The sequence below is a fragment of the Hemitrygon akajei genome, chromosome 23 (assembly GCF_048418815.1).
Source record: "Hemitrygon akajei chromosome 23, sHemAka1.3, whole genome shotgun sequence".
Classification (NCBI taxonomy): domain Eukaryota; kingdom Metazoa; phylum Chordata; class Chondrichthyes; order Myliobatiformes; family Dasyatidae; genus Hemitrygon; species Hemitrygon akajei.
The window spans coordinates 33,109,566-33,132,060 of record NC_133146.1 but is presented as its reverse complement, the minus strand read 5'-3'; the positions used below and the strand labels follow the sequence as shown (position 1 = coordinate 33,132,060).

General features: G+C 40.7%; 1 protein-coding gene across 3 annotated transcripts in view; it reads right to left on the bottom strand.

Moving 5' to 3' along the window:
• The window catches only part of LOC140715317 (multiple inositol polyphosphate phosphatase 1-like), a 79,663-nt gene that overhangs the window by 45,002 nt on the left and 12,166 nt on the right, over nucleotides 1-22,495 (bottom strand). For all 3 annotated transcript variants that reach the window (XM_073027355.1, XM_073027356.1, XM_073027357.1), the window contains exons 2-3: nucleotides 12,914-13,011; nucleotides 11,629-11,762 (exon numbers count right to left, since the gene is read on the bottom strand). In XM_073027355.1, the coding sequence (XP_072883456.1) occupies nucleotides 11,629-11,762; nucleotides 12,914-13,011 (232 nt within the window). The remainder of the gene's footprint in view (nucleotides 1-11,628; nucleotides 11,763-12,913; nucleotides 13,012-22,495) is intronic.

Genomic DNA, 22,495 nt, shown 5'->3' with positions numbered 1-22,495 from the left:
AGCTCTTGAGCTGTTAAAGGCACTTAAGGCATTTGGTACCTTCAGAATTGCATTAACTTCAAGGGGTTAGAACTAATTCCCATTTCCTAATGGATATGTGAATTTTTTGGACATTTGAAATAGCTTAATTTTTTTTTCAAATTTATTTTTTTAATACATAAAAAGAATAGGAGATTATTGTGTTTTATTGACTTGGACTATGTAAGTATTTAGTACACATGTGCACTCTCCCTGTCATGCTTGGGAGCCCGAGAGAAGGAAGGGAATTGTGGGATGTAAAGGTGGCAGCCCGCAGGTATTGAACAGAGACATTGAAAATAAAGTTGCTTAAACAAAAGAAAAATGCATCCTTCTTGTTTGAGCATTAACAATAGATGGTAGTGGAGGTCAAGTCACTGAGTATATTGAAAGTGGGGGTTGATGGGCTCTTGATTCAAAGGTTCCGGGTAAAGGCACAAGAATGTCGCTGGAAGGGATATCAAATCAACCATGATTGAATGTTGGAGCAGACACGATGGGCTGAATGGCTTAGTTTGCTACCATGTCTTATAGTCTTTATGGGGGAAAAGTTAGAAATTAAAACACAGAGCGTTTATTCTAGATTTTCTAATTCATAGTGCACTAATATGTTAGTGTTATTCTTTGGCAATTATTGTCACTAAGGGTTAGGTTATGAGAAAAGATTCACCAAGTACGATTACATTCCTCAGAAGTTAGAAGTCTTGTTTAAAGTCCCAAGGTATCAAGAGAACTTTGAATAGATAGTGAGGAAGGATTTTCACTGATGGGTAATCAAGGTCAAAGGAGCACAGGCAATAAATGGGAAAACTTAGAGAATTCAATCTATACAATAGAGCCAGACCTTTCAAGATTGAAATAAGGTAACATTTCTACTGACACACATTGGTAGAAATTTGAAGCACATCCACTAAAGGTAGTTAAGACTAAAGTTGTCAATTTTAAATCTAGGATTGATATGTTTGTTTACAGTAGGTTGTAAGAAAAATGGGATAAAAGCAGGAACAGTGACAAACTCAATGAATAGCGCACTAGTATCAATGGGGCTGAATTGCCTATTTCAACTGTCTGAGGTGTTGCACTTTGGGAGGTCAAATGTGTAAGGGGAATTACAGTTAGTGGAAAGACCTAAAAAGCATTGTTGAACAGGGGCATCATTGAGTCGAAGTTCATTCCTCCATGAAAATGGCAATGCATGTTGATATAGTGGTAAAGAAGCTGCATAGTATGCGTGTCTTTATCATTAAGGGTATCGAGTACAAGAGTAAGGAAGTCATGAATCAGTCATATAAAACTATGGCAACAATGGACTTTGGAGGATTGTGTGCAGATGTGGTTGCCCCATAATGGGAAGGACCTGGGGACTTTCGAAAGGATTCAGAAGAGGTTTACCAGGATGCTGCCTGGATTAGGAAGTATTAGTTATAAATGTAAAGGGTTTTTTTTTCTTTTTCTTTGTTACTGCGTATGTTAATCAAAATGGCTTCTTTATTTTGTTAAAAGTAGGAATGCTTCTTTGTTGTGAGAGAGTGCTGGAAGCTTGTTTGGGTTAAAATTTACTGATAACTAGAATTGTATTCCTTTGTAAACCAATTGGGATTAATGTTGTTCTTTCTTCTGTGTTTGTAAGCTATTGTTGGCGGGCTTTTGGGGAGATCGGTGCGAGGGGGTGAGAGAGAGAGGACGCGATGCTGTAAATTGGGCGAGGAACGGACCCCAAGCGGGGGTTCAAGGCCAGGAGGTACCCCGAGGAGAGAAGACGAAGATAGATGTGCTTGGTTGACCACTTCGGGTGGTCCTGAACTGCGAGTCGAGGAGTTCGGAGGGGATCGAATGGTGGCCAGAAGACTTTAGTAATTGAGCTCCAACGGTTGTGCACGAAGTGGTTTGGACTTTGATAAGTTTCTTTATTTTATTTTCCTTCATGTATACTGTATCATTATTAATTACCTAGTTATAGTAATCTTTATAAACTGTAATGATTTAATTGCATATGGTGTCCTGTCTGTTCTTTGGCGAGGCGGGGACATCACACAGCATCCACACAAGCTGATTACCCAGTTTAGGGGAAGGCTGCTCCCCCTAGACGAGAACAAGCTGAGCGAGCCTGAGGCGACCCAGGGGGTTACATAAAAAAAAAGAAAAACATCGACTGTTTATTCAGTTCCACTGATGCTGCCTGACCTGCTGAGTTCCTCCAGCATTTTGTGTGTGTTGCTCTAGATTTCTAGGATCTGCAGAATCCTTTGTGGTAGACAAACCTTCTCTGGAGTGTTGAAGGCTGAGGGGATGATTACAAAATTATGTGAGGCAAAATCCTTTCCCTAGAGTAGTAATGTCAAATACTCAAGATCTTAGCTTTAAGGTAAGAATGGTGGGGGGGGGGGGGGGAGGTGGTTGAGAATAGAGTTTAAAAGGGATATGTGGGGCAAGAGTTTTTAAAACACAGAGTGGTAGACAGCTATAATGTCTGCTGGTGTGGCCCTGTAAGCAGAGATGATAATAGTGTTCAAGAGGCTTTTAGACAAGCTTTTGAACATGCAGGGAAAGGAGGCAGAATGTGCAGGCAGAATGATTAGCTTAATTTGGCATCATTCTCAGCACTCAAAGGGCATGCTCCTATGATGTACTGCTCTATGTTCTATCTCCTAATTTTCTATCTTTTTATGCAAGAATATGTTTTGCTCATTGCCGCTGATAAATTTCAGTGGATGCCCAAGAGCATTGGACTAAAAAACAGAGAAATCATAGAATGTGCACCCATTTATTTCAGTGCATTAGGTGATTAGCCAAACCATCCATTAAGACCATCAACATAATCACAAGTATTCATCTGCTTCCTTTTATCATTACCATTTGCTCAACCCCATTAATCAGCCTTTGGAATCAGAGTGGTTCAATCTGCATAATACCAGCATTGTTCTTGAAAAGTGAGGATGCAAAAATTCTAATGGTTACAAATGTCCCCAAAGTTTTTGACAGAGAGGCTTGCATTATTGGAAAGACTTACAAGTTTTCAAACTTGTGTCAAGAGTTGTCATTACATTATGAACCATAGTTCTGATTATGACATCTCTACTATATTCTGTCCCACACTAATTTCCAAGTGACCAAATTCCTTCTCAGTGATTTGCACTGCTGACCACTTTGCAAAATTCAGAAATCGAAGACTGTCATTGAGATTCTTCCATTCCACCAAACCACCCCAGCAATTTAATTCAACCCCACATTCTTCTTTGCCCTCACCCCATTCTCCCACCACCCCAGGGATAGGGTTCCTCTTGACCTCACCTACCACCCCACCAGTCTTTCTGTGTCCACCAACATCACCCAGAGGATCCCACCACTAAGCACATCTTTCCCTCCACCCCCCCCCCCACTTTCTGCTTTCTGCAAGGATCACTCCCTATGTGAACCCCTTGTTAATTCGTCCCTCCCTACTGATCTCCCTCCTGGAACTTATCCTTGCAAGCAGAACAAGTGCGATACCTGCCCCCATACTTCTTTCCTCACTAACACTCAGGGCCGCAAATATTCCTTCCACGTGAAGCGACACCTCACTTGTGAGTCAACTGGGGTCATCTACAGTATCCGATGCTCTGGGTGTGGCCTCCTGTATATCGTTGAAACCCAACGTAGATTGGGAGACTGCTTTGCTGAGCACCTATGCTCCATCTGCCAGAAAAAGCAGGATCTCCCATTGGCCACCCATTTTAATTCCACTTCCCATTCCAACATGTCAGTCCACGGCCTCCTCTACTGGTGCGATGGTGCCACACTCAGGTTCAAGGAGTAGCACCTTATATTCCATCTGGGTAGCCTCCAACCTGATGGCATGAACATCAACTTCTTAAACTTCTGCTAATGCCCCCACCACCCTCTTCACCATTCCCCATCCCCTTTTCCCTCTCTCACCTCATATCCTTATCTGCCTATCCCCTCCCTCTGGTGTTCCTCCTCCTTTCCTTTCTTCCATGGCCTTCTGTCCTCTCCTATTAGATTACCCCTTCTACATCCCTGTATCTCTTTCACCAATCAATTTCCCAGCTCTATACTTCACTACCCCCCTCCCAGTTTCACCCATCACCTTGTATTTCTTCCTCCCTTCCCACCTTCTTACTCTAACACCTCATCTTTTTTTCCACCAGTCCTGATGAAGGGTCTCGTCCCGAAACATCAACTATACTCTTTACCATAGATGCTGCCTTTCTGCTGAGCTCCTCCAGCATTTTGTGTATGTTGCTTGGATTTCCAGCATCAGCAGATATTCTCCTGTTTCTTCTTTGAACATCACGTTTCCATAGCTCCAGATATTTTACGATGATGCATCTCACTCATATCACCACAAGGTAAGAGAGCTTTCTCAATACCATGTTTGATGACTTCTGAGAGAGAGTATGCACTGGAATCCTGGTTGACAATTCCATCTCTTCATCCTCCCTTACTGTTCTAGAAGTAATGATAAACTAATGTAGAACTAATGTTACACAAATCCCTCTTTGTATTCAGAATTCACATGGAAAGAGGCATTGTAGCCCACCATGTCTACACCAACCCTGTGTGCATCCATCCACATTAATATCATCTTTCTGCATTTGGCCCAAAGCCTGCCATGCCTTCATGATTCTAGTACCGGTCTAGACATTCCTTAAATGCTAGACTTCCACCACTCTCTCCATCAGTGCATTCCAGATACTCACCACCCTTTGGGTGGAAATAGTTTCCCTGAGATCCCTTCTAAATTTCTTACTATTACTCCAATCATGCTCTATCTATCTTTGACATTTTATTTACTTAAGAGATACAGCCCTTCCGATCCAACAAGCCTGCGCTGCCCAAACACACCCATGTGGCCAATTAACCTACTAACCCATACACCTTTGGAATGTGGAAGGAAACAGGAGCAGCCAGGGGAAATCCACATGGTCACAGGGAGAATGTACAAACTCCTCACAGATAGTAGGGGGAATTGAATTACAGCTGGTGCTGTAATTCACCAGCACACTAACTGTTATGCCACCATTTTCGTCATGGGGAAAAACTTCCTGTAGTAGATCATTAAGAAGAGGGACGCCTCACATCTTAATAAGCTGGTAAGGAAGGCGGGCTCTGTCGTGGGCAAAGTACTCGAGAGTTTAACATCGGTAGCTGAGCGAAGGGCGCTGAGTAGGCTACGGTCAATTATGGATAACTCTGAACATCCTCTACATAGCACCATCCAGAGACAGAGAAGCAGTTTCAGCGACAGGTTACTATCGATGCAATGCTCCTCAGACAGGATGAAGAGGTCAATACTCCCCAATGCCATTAGGCTTTACAATTCTACCGCCAGGACTTAAGAACTTTTTAAAAGCTATTAGTAATGCTTTTTGAGATAGTGATTTAGATGCATATCATATTTTTTACTGAGTTAAGTATTGTATGTAATTAGTTTTGCTACAACAAGTATATGGGACATTGGAAAAAAGTTGAATTTCCCCATGGGGATGAATAAAGTATCTATCTATCTATATCTATACCCCTCATAAATTATAATCACCATAATCAGGTTATCTTTTAAACTCCAGAGATAACACACCTAGCTTCTTCCAGTCTCTCCTGAGAAACAGAACTTTCTATCCCTGGCATCATTCTGGCGAATCTCCTCTGTACCTCATTATGGTTTCACATCATTCCTATCAGCATTACCTTCTTGCTGTAGGATTACAGGCTGATTTATACTTGTGCGTCGTATCTACGCCGTACCCAACACATACCCTACGCTGTACCCTACGCCGTAGGGTGACGTGTACCTCTCCAGAAAAGTTACTCGCGCGTCGCGGTGATGCAGACCACGACAACTGTGATTGGTCTGCTTGGTAGCATTGCATTTCCAGTTGCTTCTTCTCCACCATGTCTGTAGGCTGTGCGTACACCGATACAAAATAGATGAACCAAATCGTCAAATCTACCTGCTGACATGCGAAAATGTTCGAAATGCATTTCCTAATCCATGTCTCTCACGAAGAAACTCAACACAGTGGCACAGAAACCCCACTGGGAACTAGCGTTTTGGCGTACACCAACGCATGCTCACTACGGCGTAGAGTGATGCAGAAGTGAAAATCAGGGCTACGGCGTAGGCTGCGGCACAGCCCGTACGCACAAGTATAAATCAGCCTTTAGAAACATAGAAAACCTACAGCACAATTCAGGCCCTTCAGCCCAAAAAGTTGTGCCGAACATGTCCCTACCTTAGAGATTACTAGGGTTACCCATAGCCCTCTATTTTTCTAAGCTCCATGTACATTTAATGCCCCATTTGGTGAGGTCTAGCATCCCCTCATAAATGGGTTATCTACCTCACTGCCACCTTTGGGCCCTACACTTTCAGGGAAATAATGCATGATTTCAATATAATAAAGGAGATGATTTTTCTGGACTTGCTGGTGGTGCAAGATTCAAGACAGTTCTGCTAAATACTGAGGACCTACTACAGACTGAATATCTCAGCCGAGATTACAGTAAACTGTAATTGTTGACTGACTAAGATCCAGCTTTTAAAGAAGCTGATCTTCAAAGTCACATCACAAGTATATGTCTCTCAGACCCAGGTCACATGCCACTATATATTTTCCACAGAAACCCCCATCACCGCTTGTTGTGTGGACATATCCCTCCATTTCTTCCTTCCTCACTTGCATATCTGAATGCCCTTAAACAAGTAAACTACAAAATGCCAGAAATAGCCATCAAACCAGTAACTGCAATGGAGAGAGGAAGTAAGTTAACGGTAATCAATTTTCATCAGCTCTGACGCAGAGTACTTTCACCATTTTCATCATTATTTAAGACATTCAGCATCCACAGAATTTTAACTTCATGTGCTCACAGTACAAATATTTTCTTCTCTTAGAACACTAGATTTCATTTCACTAGATTACACATTCATTTACTTAACACATTAACTGATCCAAGGTTCACCACTATATATAAATGTGTAAAATTGCTGCATCGGGCATTTCACACCTTAAGCCCATAGAATTTCTGTTAGTCACAAATTTTAACACCAGAAATAATGATAGTATCACACTGTAAATAGAAAACTCAATGAAGTTCAAAGTATGAGAAGTCATGTGGAGGTAAACAAACTGATTAAATGATAATTTGAAAAATGCTTACTCATAGTTGGAAGCAAAATTTATCACATGATATAGAAGTAAAAGTAATACTTTTCAGGAAAATAATAAAATATACTGAATCGTGGCCATTTACATAGTTGAACTTCTGTAAACGTGGCCTGGACTTTGTGCAGGTTAATCTCTGGACCAAATTTCTGCTCACCTTTCTCAAATCCTACATAATAGCACTAGGGCTATGTAGGAGGGAAAGGTCGTATTGGTCATGGAGTGGGTTAAAAGGTCGGCATAACATTGCGGGCCAAATGGCCTGTACTGTGCTATAGGGTTCAACGTTGAACATCTTGATCAAAGCTGCCACTGCTGCAGAGGTGAAGCTTGTGACTGCTGTGACTGCTCGTTCTACACTTAAATCCAGTCAGATCAAGGGAACCAATAATACCCTGAGCCACAAGACACCAGTCTTAGCCATAATCCAACAATGTCAGCTATCAAAGTTCTATGAAGGGATTTGAATGCATTTGGCATTCAGAAACATTCCAAAGCTTTGACAAAGTTATTTTTTTTAAATATAGAGAACTAAATCAAACAACATTTAAAAACAAATACCTCTTTGGGTTTCAAGTTTCTGTAGATGTTCAATGGTTGAGGCATACTACAGTTCCCAGAAAATAACTTTTACATTACCATTGATGGAAAAGAAACACCATCCTCTCTTCAATTTTCTGAGGTAAATTGCCAGAAGATATACCTGCAAGGCCAAGCACTGAATTCTTACAACACCTTTATGTTGATGTTCTCCCTCTCCAACTGCTTCTGCAGTTTAAAGCTTATTCTCATGGTCATCTGGTTTTACCCCTTCAGGGACATCACCCCGTCCCCAACCCTCCCTGCCACTTTATGAGCTTCTCTTCTCTCCGTCCCAGTTCTGATGGAGAGTATTTGACTTGAAACATTAACTCTGTTTCTCTTCCCACAGGTGTTCCCGTAATGTGTAGTGTGAGTGGGAGAATCTGTGGGGCAGGTGAAGGGGTAAAGTTAATAAAAATAAAAGGGGAATTTTATTAAAAATGTAAACAATGGAGGATTATGTAAATACAGGATTTTCTTATGTCAGAGAGTGGTGAATCTGTGGAATCCATTGCCACAGATGGTTATGGAGGCCAAGTCACTGGTATATTTAAAGCGGAGGTTGATAGGCTTTGGATTATTACTAAGGGTATCCAGGGTTACTAGGAGAAGGCAGGAAAATGGGGTTCAGAGGGACAATAAATCAGCCATGATGAAATGTTACAGCAGGGAGGTGAAGGAGGGAAGGGGGAAGGGGGAGAGGGAGGGGCGGGGGAAGTGGGGAGGGGTGGAGGGAGGGATACAGAATTTGCAGAATACACAGTGGACCCTACATTTCATCCAAGGACGTGTGGAGTACATTAATGCATTTAGATTTCTCCACAATTTAGAGGTCATTTTTAGTGAAAACTCTACAGTTTAGCACATGCCCATAGTTAACCCATGTACTTAACTATTGACTTTGGCAGAAAATTCAGAAATTAAACCTTGAAAACAGACTTTAGGATGATATTTTTTGATTCATGAATTTAGTATCACAGAAGAAACCAAAAGCTAGTAAGATTTGAAATTGTAAAAAATTATATTAACTCCCAGCAAAGAACAAAACTTGTAAAACAACTTGTTTTCTACAAATTCCCTTCGGAATACATTGACATCTGAAGAACTTCCTTTTCACAGGGTTATACATTGCATTAATCATGGCTGCACATCGCCATCTGCTGACAAGAATATTGTACAGAATATTGTACAAGGATTACCAAAATGATATATTTATTTTGCAAATACACGCTCAAGGGAATTCAATTTCCAATTTTATTTTAAATGTTCTTTCGAGAACATGGATTATCCTCTATGCATCTGACCTTTATTTTACCAGTTCTATATTATGTGTGCACTCATACTCCACAGTTACTACCCCACAACCATCAGGCTTATGAACTACACGCACTTGCTCATCCACTGAGATGTTCCCACACCATTGATATCAATTTACAGACTCTTTATCTTGTAATTACATGTTCTCATTATTTATTGCTATTTATCTACATTTGCACATTTTGTTATCTACTGCACTCCGGTTGATCTTTCATTGATCCTGTTATAGTTTGATTCTGTAAATTTGCTGAGCATGCCCACTGGAAAATGATTCTCAGAGTGGTAAATGGTGACGTATGTACTTTGATAATAAAGTTACTTTGAACTTTGAACATATTGCAGATAACAGGTTGCAATTTTCCTTTTGGTCTGCTGGAACCAGCTTTATATCATTATTCTCTGGTCTGACTAGCTTTTCAATGGTTTCCTTCAATAACCACCAACAAATCTGCAGTCCACTTTGCAACGTTCACCTCCAGGAGAACAAGGGTGAGCAGTCCTTATCCACTTTCTGCTGGTCCAGTCACCACGCCATGAACTTGAAGTCCAGTTTGTCATAAATTGGCACTAAGTAAGGTCCGATGTACCAGAAATAAGAATAAGTTCACAAAGCTCTAGGCGATGGTCAGTCTGATGAGATTGGGGCCAAAGTATAGGTACGGACAAGCTTTAAACTTGCAGTTATTGATGTGAACACTTTGACTAAAGTGAGTTCAATACTGCCACTGGGGGCCATGATTGACATGCCCTGCTTTGATCAGCAGAGAATTAAGGGGAAGGAAAATCTATTAGCAACCTCCATGGCTTTATCAAACAAATGAGAAGAACAATGGTATGACTGGGATGATTATTATTCTCTGGACCAGAATATTTACACTCAGTGGCCATTTTATTAAGCCTGCTCGTTAATGCAAATATCTAATCAGCCAATAATGTGGCAGCAACTCAGTGCATAAAAGCATGCAGACATTAGACCACAGAATATAGGAGTAAAATAGGCCATTTGGCCCATCAAGTTTGCTCCACCATTTCATCATGGCTAATTCAATTTTCCTCTCAGCCCCAATCTATTGCCTTCTCCCTGTATCCCTTCATGCCCTGACCAATTAAGAAATTATCAACCTCTGCCTTAAATATACACGCAGACTTGACCTCCATAGCTGCCTGTGGCAAAGAATTCTTCAGATTCACCCCTCTCTGACTAAAGAGATTCCTCCTCGTCACCATTCAAAAAGGATGTCCCTCTATTCTGAGGCTGTGCCATCTGGTTTTAGATCAATCTGGTCTTTAGAGCAATCCACAGCACAGAGACAGCCTTTACATAAATTGTCAGTAACTTCAGACTCAGCACTGATGCATGGTCAAGAGGTTCAGCTGTTGTTCAGACCAAACATCAAAATGGGGAAAAATAATTTATGACTGTGCAATGATTGGTGGTGCCAGAAGGGGTGGTTTGAGTATCTTAGAAACTGCTGATCTCCTGGGATTTTCACGTACAACAGTCTCTAGTTTACAGGGAATGTTGCAAAAAACCAAAAAACATCCAGTGAGTGGTAAAAACACCTTGTTAATGAAAGAGTTCAGAGGAGAGTGGACAGACTGGTTCAAGCTGATAGGAAAACAACAGTAACTCAAATAACCACACGCTACAACAGTGGTACGCAGAACAGCAGCTCTGAATGCACAATATGTCGAACCTCAAAGTGGACAGGCTACAGCAGCAGAGATCCACAAACATAAACTCGGTGGCCAATTTATTTGGTACAGTAAGTAACTTACAAAGTGGCCATGAATGTTTAAATGATAAACGCAGTCTGAAGAAATAAAACGCAGCAGAGTAGGAAAGAATGTTTCCAGCGGTTTGTAGCATTTAGCTTAGAAAGGGACAAAATTAACTTAGAGATTCAGGACAAAACCATCTTAATGCATGGTGTTTGAATTCTCCTGTAGACTATCTACCCTTCCTTATACTGCTGATTAAACTTTGTCCTCGGGTTCTCGCAACTGTCTCCCATCTGTCACTAATGAAGAAGTATAATCTGTGAGATACTGACTGTAACTCCAGTGAGGAACAGGACATCAAATAGTACACGGAGCTTTTTTTTTGTACCAGTAAAAAAGGTTATGGGAAGAAATGGAAAAAGGCAGAGAAAAAAAAAATTAAATAAATTCTGAAGTGATGCCTTCACCTTTAATTGGCATCATCAAATAAGAATTAGGGATATGCAGAAATATTGCCAGAGAACTGAAGGAGATAAAACACAGGATGTCATCAGGAAACCAGTTACAAGAAGATAAGAAGAAAAAAATAGTAAGACATTTAATTTTAAACTCAGATTAACTACAGTTCTTTCCAGGGCTCCAGTTATCTTTGCGTATAACTTAGGAGAAAATCAATGTATAAAGCAGTGAATTTTAAAAGCAGAAGCCTTTTTGTGTTTATTGACTAGGATATATCCACACAGGAATCACGGAGCTCTTATTAGGCTGACAGAATGACTGTTAATCCATGGTTGTGACACATTTCATGAGATATCATCTTTACCTCTCATTCTCTTCAATGGTCTGGTCCATATATTGGAATATATTCTGGAATAGTTTGTGGCTGGAGAGACCATTAATTTCATATCCATAGCTTCTCTTCCAGTATTGCTTCAGGTCACCCAAGTACTCCAGTACCTGAGAAACAAACAGATAATTGGAATAGCTAGTTTAAGATTACTATTGGTATTCCAGTTAAAGCATTACCCACACAAAGCAAGCAAATATGAATTAACACGTGATTTAGATGCTGTTCTATAACCAAAAAAGCAATAGCAGTTATCTGATTTACCACTTGGAATGCGATAATTGATTTAAAATAAATGTTCTGTATGCATATTTTTGTAATAGTGAATCAAATAATCACTTCTTGGTCTCACTGCATTACAATCTTGTAAATGACAGTTTGATCAATAATTCCTGTGTTTGGAAATCAAACTATTATTTTTAGATGGCTCACTAAGCTGAGGTACAGCGGATTACAGCAGACATTTTGCTTGATCTGAATGCGCTGACTACTGTTCTTACATCATACAGACACTACCTTCTGTAGTGTGCAAGACAGGAAAGGTGGGAAGAGGAAAAGTTGGCCAGTCTGCTTATTAACTGGATGTTATCCAATGATCCCTACAGGAGGTGTGATCATTACAATGATTCCCATAAGAGAAATAATTCTTATTCAATATGCCCTGCTGAAGGGGAGACTTATGCCAATACACCTCATGGAATTCACATCATTCTATTAGCCCCTATTGGTGTAAGTTCTTTGCTGGAACTAAGAGAGGACGATGAAGACGAAAGAACAGGAATGAATTTTGGATGGTGGATTTGATGACACTGGGACAATAGCACATCATGGAAGAGTGATAATTGGAAAAGAAATAAAAGGTGCAGAATCATTGCTCAGTATAACCAAAGCAAAAAAAGAGGATGCTGCAAGTTTGAATTAAAAACAAACTGTGTTTAATATTGCTCATCTCAACATTGAATTCATTAGCACATATGTGACTAGATAGGTGCTGATCCTTGATGGAATGAATGGTTTTGGCTTGGTCAAAGTCTGAATAAAATTTAATGTAAAGTTGAGGCATCTAGTCTTCCAGCATCAGGAGCACCTTGTTCCTATATAACTATGACTGCTACTGGAGGGTCAATTTCTCAGTTATGTATTGTGTATCAGCAAGCTGCCAGCACTTGCTGATGGAAAATGAGACCACAGCTTACGTAAGATTTTCTTGTTAAACAAACATGAATTATAAAGGACACATTTGTAGTGATATCATTATTACCTCTACGTCTTCTTTATCGAAAAGGTCACACCAGGGAGAAACTATGCCTTTAAGGATGAACTCATAAGTACAGAGGTAAAATGTCGCTTCCACCATCTCTGCAAGACAAAGATTTATAAGAACTTAACCACCAAGTTTACTGATCAGAGTGTAACATTGTCAAGTTTTCTGTTGATACAAGGGTCAATGCGAAGAGGACACAATGAGTCTGCAAAGACAATTTGACAGATCAATTAAGGGCAAGGTGAAAATGGTTAAATTAAAATAGAAAATGTGAGGTTATGCACTTTGATAGGAGCAGAAAAATATTTAATGTACGTGCACAGAGTGACACTGATCTGTTGGTGCATAAACGTGTAGAAAGTAATAAATTAATAAAAGTGACAGAACTATTTTGCCAATACATTAGTGTCACTGCCCCTCACTGAGCAATCTATCACTTGGACAAGAATGTCAATTTGGCACCACCTAGTGGTCCACAAGGCAGATGACAGAAAATCTGTGAAATGAGCTAAAATTGACATTTATCATTAGTTTTAATGCAATTGACACCACATTAAATTCATCAGGAGAGTCATAGACAAAAAGAGCATCATTTTCATATGGAATCTTACTTGCATTATGATTCAACTCCTAGCAAAACGTTCACTGATCCTAACTGATAAGACAAGTGTACAGTATGTTTCTTGTGAAATATTCACATCTCAATTCATTAACATACTCCATCATGATCGAAAGAGAATGAGCCCAAGGTTGAAGCAAAAGCAACTGCTGGATGTAGGCATGAATCTGTAGACACATAACCGATGACTACTTGGCCATTTTGGCGTGACTGCAGTGTGACATGTCTGGCAAGAGCTTTTCCCTCTGCCACTCTACTGCACCAATGCAGCACTGTATTATGACTCAAGGAAGGTGCAGTCAACACTTCTGCCACGCTGGACATTACCATTGATGTGCATGCACTAGATCAGAGGTGTCGAACTCAATTGCACATGGGGTCAAAACTCAAAGCACACTTTAGGTCGCGGGCCGAACAGGATAAACATCTATTGAACACACTAAAACTAAACATTTTTTGAACATAAGTATGAATAAAAATAGACAGGAATATTATTCCAGAAAAAATAAACTAAAACTTTAAATAACTTAAATATTTTGCTCTCCATAAAAATATCTCCTGTCAGTATTATACAAGTTAGAAATATGAGCATGCTGCAAAAAAACCCTGAAAATATAAATAAAATTTGTGCTTTTCAGCAAAAGTTAAAACAACAGCAAATCAAAACACTCAGTTTTCTTTGCTCTTATGCCGTTTTGTCAGAGCTGGATGCTTGGCATCTTTTCTTGGCAATAAGTTCGTTTAGGTTTGGTGTAAGGTTCTGTGTTGTGGAGATTCTCAGGATGGACTGCAGGTGTTCATCAGTGAGATGACTCCTGTGTGATGTTTTGTTAATCTTCATCACTGAGAAAAGCTTCTCACACAGATATGTGCTACCAAACATGCACAAGGTTCGAGCCGCATGTAGACGGAGCTGAGGCATTGCTTCAGGAATGGAGGGAATAAACTGTATGGGCCCTGCAGTGTCGTACTTTGCCTTTAGTGTCCCATTATACTGCAGCTCTATCAGCTCCATCTGAATCTGTACAGGTGCAGTTTCCACGTCGACGGCAAATGGGTTGCAAAACAGCTCGAAATTAATTTTTTGTGCTTCAAAGTCACCAAAGCGCCGTGCGAACTCAGTGCGAAGTGCGCTCAGTTTATCAGCAAAGTGCGCATTTGGGAACATCATTGCGCCGACCTGGTTCAACATTACTTGGCAACAGGGAAAATGAGGCAAGTTGCACTGGTGCATTTGTGTCTCCCATAAGAGCAGCTTCACTTGAAATGCCTTCACTGCATCATACATGTCAGTGATCATGCGGTCACGTCCCTGGAGCTGAAGGTTTAAGACGCTGAAATGTGTTGTTATGTCAGCCACATTAGCTCCACAAATAAGACACACGGGTTTACCGGCAATGTCAGTAAACATATACTCATCGGTTTTGAAAGACTCTTTTTTTCAGAATCAACTTTTCTCTTCGCCATTGTTAGGGGTTAGCTTTGACTTCAGAATAGCGTTGTATACAGCAACAGACGCTTGACGCGGGAATGTTCCCGGGTAGCCTATCGGCAGCTGTTGTGCTGCATTATGGGATCTGTAGTTTGTGTGTCATCAGCGCTTCATATCGCCGGGCCATTAATAATTAAAATAATAGATCTATCTAAAATGATCTCGCGGGCCGGATATAATTGTACGCCGGGCCTGATATGGCCCGCGGGCCTTGTGTTTGACACCTATGCACTAGATGGTAGATCTTGGCATCTGAAATGAGGCGGAAACGAGGCAAAAACTTCACCCCCAAAACGATGCAATTAGTTTGCTTAGAACATAAGAAATGGGAGCAGAAGTAGGTAATCTGGCCTATTGATACTGCTCTGCCATTCAATGAGATTATGGCTGATGGACCTAGCTATACCTACCTACCTTTTTCACCGTAACCCTTAATTCCCTTACTATGCAAACACCTATCTGTGTCTTAAATATATTTAATGAGGTGGTCTCTATTGCTTCCTTGGGTAGAGAATTCCTCAGATTCACTACTCTTTGGAAAAAACAGTTTCTCCTCATGTCCATTCTAAATCTACTGCCCGAATCTTCAGGCTATGTCCCCTAGTCCTAGTTTCACCTACCAGTAGAAACAACTTGTCTGCCTTTATCATATCTATCCCTTTCATAATTTTATGATTCAAAAAGGTTCCCTCTCTGTCATTTTAAAATCTGTGAATAACATTTTGTTTAAAGTAGGTTGTAAGAAATATGGAATAAAAGCATTGATATGGGGTCAGATCAGTGACAGGCTCTTTGACAGCAATGGAGGTAAACAGCTTACTTGAAGTACTAGATTATATTCTTCCCTAAAAAAATGTCTTGCTCATTGTTGCTGATGTACAAACCCCATTTCCAGAAAAGTTGGGATATTTTCCAAAATGCAATAAAAACAAAAATCTGTGATATGTTAATTCACTTGAACCTTTATTTAACTGAGAAAAGTATAAAGAAAAGATTTTCAATAGTTTTACTGACCAACTTAATTGTACTTTGTAAATATACACAAATTTAGAATTTGATGGCTGCAACACACTCAACAAAAGTTGGGACAGAGTTAAAATAAGATTGAAAAGTGCACAGAATATTCAAGTGACACCAGTTTGGAAGACTCCACATAAAGCAGGCTAATTGGTAGCAGGTGAAGTATCATGACTGGGTATAAAAGTAGCGTCCATCAAAGGCTCAGTCTTTGCAAGCAAGGATGGGTCGTGGCTCACCCCTTTGTGCCAAAATTCATGAGAGAATTGTTAGTCAGTTCAAAAGGAACATTTCCCAACACAAGATTGCAGAGAATTTAGGTCTTTCAACATCTACAGTACATTCAGAGAATTCAGAGACATCTCAGTGCATAAAGGGCAAGGTCGGAAACCACTGTGAATGCGTGTGATCTTCGAGCCCTCAGGCAGCACTGCCCAAGAAACCGTCATGCTACTGTGACAATTATAGCCACCTGGGCTCGGGAGTACTTCGGAAAACAATTGTCACTTAACACAGTCCGTCGCTGCATCCAGAAATGCAACTTAAAACTGTATTACGCAAGGAGGAAGCCGTACATCAACTCTATTCAGAAATGCCAGTGAGTTCTCTGGGCCCGAGCTCATCTCAGATGGACCAATAGACTGTGGAACCGTGTGCTGTGGTCAGATGAGTCCACATTTCAGCTAGTTTTCGGAAAAAAACGGGTGTCGAGTTCTCCGTGCCAAAGATGAAAACGACCATCCTGATTGTTATCAGTGAAAGGTGCAAAAGCCAGCACCTGTGATGGTATGGGGGTGCATCAGTGCCCACGGCATGGGTGAGTTGCATGTATGTGAAGGTACCATTGACTCTGAGGCGTATATTAGGATTTTAGAGAGACATATGTTGCCATCAAGGTGACGTCTCTTCCCGGGACGTCCATGCTTATTTCAGCAGGACAATGCCAGACCACATTCTGCACAGGCTACAACAGCGTGGCTTTGTAGACACAGAGTGTGTGTGCTTGACTGGCCTGCTGTCAGTCCAGATTAATCTCCTATTGAAAATGTATGGCGCATCATGAAGAGGAGAATCAGACAACGGAGACCACAGACTGTTGAGCAGCTGAAGTCTTATATCAAGCAAGAATGGTCAAAATTTCCAATTGCAAATCTACTACAATTAGTATCCTCAGTTCCAAAACGATTAAAAAGTGTTAGTAAAAGGAAAGGTGATGTAACACAATGGTAAACATGCCTCTGTCCCAATTTTTGTTGAGTGTGTTGCAGCCATCAAATTCTAAATTTGTGTATATTTACAAAATACAATTAAGTTGGTCAGTAAAACTATTGAAAATCTTTTCTTTGTACTTTTCTCAGTTAAATAAAGGTTCACATGAATTAACATATCACAGATTTTTGTTTTTATTGCATTTTGGAAAATATCCCAACTTTTCTGGAAACGGGGTTTGTAATTCAGTTGATGCCCAAGAATTGTGGACTAAGACAGGCAGAAGTCATAAAACGTGCACCCATTTTGTTTTAGTACATTACATGACTGGCCATCAATATCAATAAGAGATCTCATCTTTCTACAGACTCCCTGCTTCTTCAACAGTACCTGCCCTTCTACCTATCTTCATATTGTCTGCAAACTTGGACACAAAGCCATCAATTCCATCATTCAAATCATTGACACATAACATGAAAAAAACGGTCCAAACACTGACCCCCGTGGAACACTTCTTACCACTGATAACACCCCCTTTATTCTCACTCTTTGCATCCTGGCAATCAGCCAATGTTCCATCCATGCTAGTATCTTTCCTATAAATCAACTTTAATCTTGTTAAGCAACCTCATTTGCGGCACCTTGTCAAAAGCCTTCTGAAAATTCAAGTAAACAACATCCAATGACTCTCCTTTCTCTGTCATGCCTGTTATTTTCACAAAGAATTCTGACAAAGATTTGTCAGGTAAGATTTCCCCTCAAGGAAACCATACTGACTTTGGCCTATTTTATCATGCGTTTCAAAGTACTGTGAAACCTCATAATTAATAATGGAGTCCAACATCTTCCCAACCACTGAAATCAGGCTAACTGGCCTATAATTCATTTTCTTCTGCCTCCCTCTCTTTTTAAAGAATGGATTGACATTGCGATCCAGTTCCGCTGAACCATTCCAGAATCTAGAGATACTTTAAAGATCTTTACTAATGCCTCCACAATCTTTTCAGCTACCTCTTTCAGAACCCTCGGGTGTGATCCATCTAATTCAGGTGTCTTCCACAATAAAGACTGACGCAAAATAGTATTATGTCCGTCCGCCATTTCTTTGTTCTCAATTACTACCTCTCCAGCATCATTTTCAAGTAGTCCGATATCTACTCTCGCCTCTCTTTTAAGCATTATATACCTGAAAAATCTTTTTGGTAATCCCTGTTATATTATTGGCTAGCTTACCTTCATATTTCATCTTTTCTCTTCTTATGGTTTTTTAGTGGCTTTCTGTTGGTTTTTGAAAGCTTCCCAATCCTTTACCTTCCCACTAACTTTTGCTATAGTATACACTCTCTTATCTTCCCTTGTCAGCCATGGTTGCCTCATCCTCCTAGAATACTTCATCTTTGAGAAGCATCTATCCTGCACCTTCTGCATTGCCCAGAAACTTCAGCCATTGCTGTTCTGCTGGTGTCTCCTTCCAATCAACTCTGACCAGCTCCTCTCTCTTGCCTCTATAATTCTTTTTACTCCACTCTAATACTGCTATATTTGACTATGTCTTCTCCCTCTCAAACTCCAGGGTAAATTCTATCATATTATAATCACTGCTGCCTAAGGGTTTCTTTACCTTAAGCTCCCTAATCAAATCTAGTTTATTACACAATACTCAATCAAGATCTGTCTTTCCCCTAGTGGGCTCAACCACAAGCTGCTCTAAAAAGCTCTCTCATAGGCATTCTACAAACTCCCTCTCTTAGGATCCAACACCAACCTGATTTTCCCAATCTACCTGCATTTTGAAATCCCCCTTCACTATTGTAACATTGACCTTTTTACATGCATTTTCTACCTTCCGTTGTAATTTGTATCCCACATCCTGGATGCTACTGGAGATAACTCCCATAAAGGTATTTTTTACACTTGCAGTTTTTTAACTTGACCCAAAAGGATTCTACATCTTCTGATCCTATGTCATCTCTTTCTAAGGATTTGGTTTCATTTTTTACCAACAGAACGATGCCACCTCCTCTGCCTACCTGCCAATCCTATCGATACAAAGTGTATCTGTGGATGTTAAGCTCCCAACTATGATCTTTCAGCTATGACTATTGATGTCCACAATGCCATATCTACCCATCTCTAACTGCGCTATACGATCATCTACCTTATTCTGTATGGTGTGCATTTGAATATAGCATCTTCAGTCCTGTATTCTTCACTTTTGCCCCCATGTTGCACTTCAACTCATCCCACTAGTGCCTGTCCTTCCTCACAGTCTCACTACACAATACATCAACTTGTATACCAACTACCCTGTCACTTTGATTTCCATCCCGCTGCCAAATTAGCTTAAACCCTCTCCAACAGTTCTAGCAAACTTGCCTGCCTTTGGTCCCCCTCAGGTTCAGGTGTAACCTGTCTTTTTTGTACAAGTCATACCTTCCCAAGAAGAGATCCCAACGATCCATACATCTGAAACCCTGCCCTCCACATCATTTCCTCAGCAACACATTCATCTGTCAATTCATCCTATTCTTACCCTCACTGGTGCAGGGCACAGGCAGCAATCAAGGTTCTGTTTTTCAGCTTTCTACCCAACTCCCTATATTCTCTCTTCAGATAGACTCCCTTTCCTACTTATGACATTGGTAGCAATATGTGCCATGACTTCCATCTGCTCACTCTCCTCCTTCAGAATGCTGTGGACCCAATCTGAGACATCCCTGACAAAATTCCATCCGGGCTTCTTTTTTCACGCCCACAGCATCTCCGGTGTGTTCCTCTAACTATGGAATTCCCTATCACCACTGCAATCTGTTTCTCCCCTCCTTCATTTCTGAGCCACAGAACCAGAATCAGTGCCAGAAACCCAGTCACTACAGCTTCCCCCGGTAGGTCATACCTCCAACAGTATCCAAAACTGTATACTTATTATTGAGGGGAACGACCACAGGGGTACTCTTCACTAGCTGCCTAATCTCTCTCCCTCTCCTGAGATTCACCCAAGCACCTGCCTCCTGCAACTTAGAGGCGACTATCTCCCTGTAACTCCTATGTATCACCTCCTCATTCTCTTGTGTGAGCCTAACAACATACAATTTTTGCACAAGTAACTTGCTCGTGGTTCCTAAGATTGTCATAGCCGGGGGTGGTAGTGGGGATAAGCTCCCACTACCTATAAAGTGCTCCAAATGGCGTGTGTCTCTTACAGCCTCTGACAACCAAGTCCAACTCTTGGCCTTCACATGTGACTTAGCTACTAGGCCCGGTGGAACTGTTTCTACTGACAAGAGAAGGGGCAAAGGTGGACCAGTGGTGCCTCAAAACCAGTTGCTTCAGGCAGGTGGGGTTTGTCAGCCTTGGATGGCAGCCTGCTTAGAAGGAGGAAAACCTTGATTTTAAACCTCCGCTGCCTTGTGGCCATATCCACCCATGGGAAAGGCTTCGGGAGTAAACCCCAAGGAAGAAATCTGGAGCCGGGGTTCCTAAGGCAGTTTGATATTGTTTACAACTTCACTCTGGCAACTTCTGTGACAACACTGGTGCCAAACTGTATCAGTGCTTGCCCTTCCCTTGGACTACATCAGTAACGTGAAGAGGGAGAACCCACTGCATGGACCACAGCCGGTTCTTCATATCTTCCCGCCCAGGCTTGCGCTCTGGAGAGGACCCATGATCCCCTGGGATTGACAGCTGCCTACTACTAACTTGCCTGTCCATTCCCAGTTTTACCAGGGTCATTTAACTCAAGGCCTAATTAAAACATGGCCCAAAGATCTGAAGTTTAGATGTGAGGTGAGCATGATGGCTTTTAAGACACAAAGAAGTGCTGGGAAAGGGGAAAAACACTCCAGTGGTTGGGTTATACATCACACAAAGGAAGACATCTTTGATTGTTGGAGGTCAATCATCGCAGGTTCAGGACACTACCGCAAGTCCAACCAAACCCAACGATATTCTTCATTTCACCAATGACATTTTCGTCCATGACATCAGAAGCGAGAACGTTTATGCAATGTTCAGTTCCAATTAAGAAAAGAAGTTTGCTGCAGAGCCTAGATTACATTCAGGCAACGGCTGATAAGAATACTGTGCATTCACCCCAAATAGGCAGCAGTCAATAATCACCTCCGAAAATGAAGTCAAATACCTTGTGCTCTATAGCTACCACAATACCAGCATCTTGGAAGGGCAATAAATGTTAGGACAAGCTATCGTTATGATGGTGTAAAATCACAAAAAAAGAAAGTCTGCAGATGCTGGAAATCCAGCGAAACACACACAAAATGCTGGAGAACCCAGCAGGAATGTATTAGCCCGAAACTTCGGCTGTTTACTCTTTTCCATAGATGCTCCCTGGCCTGAGTTCCTCCAGCATTTCATGTGTGTTAATTATGACACTATGTACCTTCAACAGCTTGCCAACATTATATGATATGGTATACGTCAGTTTCTTCATCTTCGTGCATGAAAACATTTACTGCACGTGTTCCTCTACCAACATTAAGCATTTCCCACTCTACAGAAATCACTGAAAGAAGTTTTAGTGCAAGCTATTTATCTCTGTCACTCTTTCAAAATTCACCAATTATGAATATCTTTCATCAAGTATTTGAGTGCATTGGAATTCAAATAAAATAAAATTACACACAGGATTAACGCTAATGGATAAAAATACTATACAGAAAAAGCAGTAAAAACTGCACAGCACTGTTCTTTCTCCAGATTCTGTCACTGCAGTCAAAGTGAAACTCAAGTCTTACAAAATTTGGTTATGAATAATGCCACTATGTTTGGAATCGTGTAATATAATATAAAGCTCTCCTTGGTTGAAGTTTACTCAGCAAGAAGTGATAGCTCTGGGGGAACGTGGTCAAACTCACTTCATTTGATTTTTTTTAAAGCACATAGTACTTTTGAGCAAAATTTAATGTATACTCTTTTGAGATGAATACATTACTTTCTATTCTGTGAATTTTGTGTTAAGTATATGTACATAACTATTCAGGTTGTGGTGTAACTGTATAGAAACTGCATGAATACAACTCAGAACCATGGAATACTCAAAATAAAGCTGAATTCAGGAAGCTACCACATAGCATTTACATTGGCTTTTTTAAAGCCAGTCCCTAGTTCCAGATTGACTTGGCATGACTCAGTTGGACATTGTAATCTTATTTTTTCCAAAGTTTAACTTTTGCACAGCATGTGAATATAATTAAGTTTTAGTGATAACCTGGTACTTCAT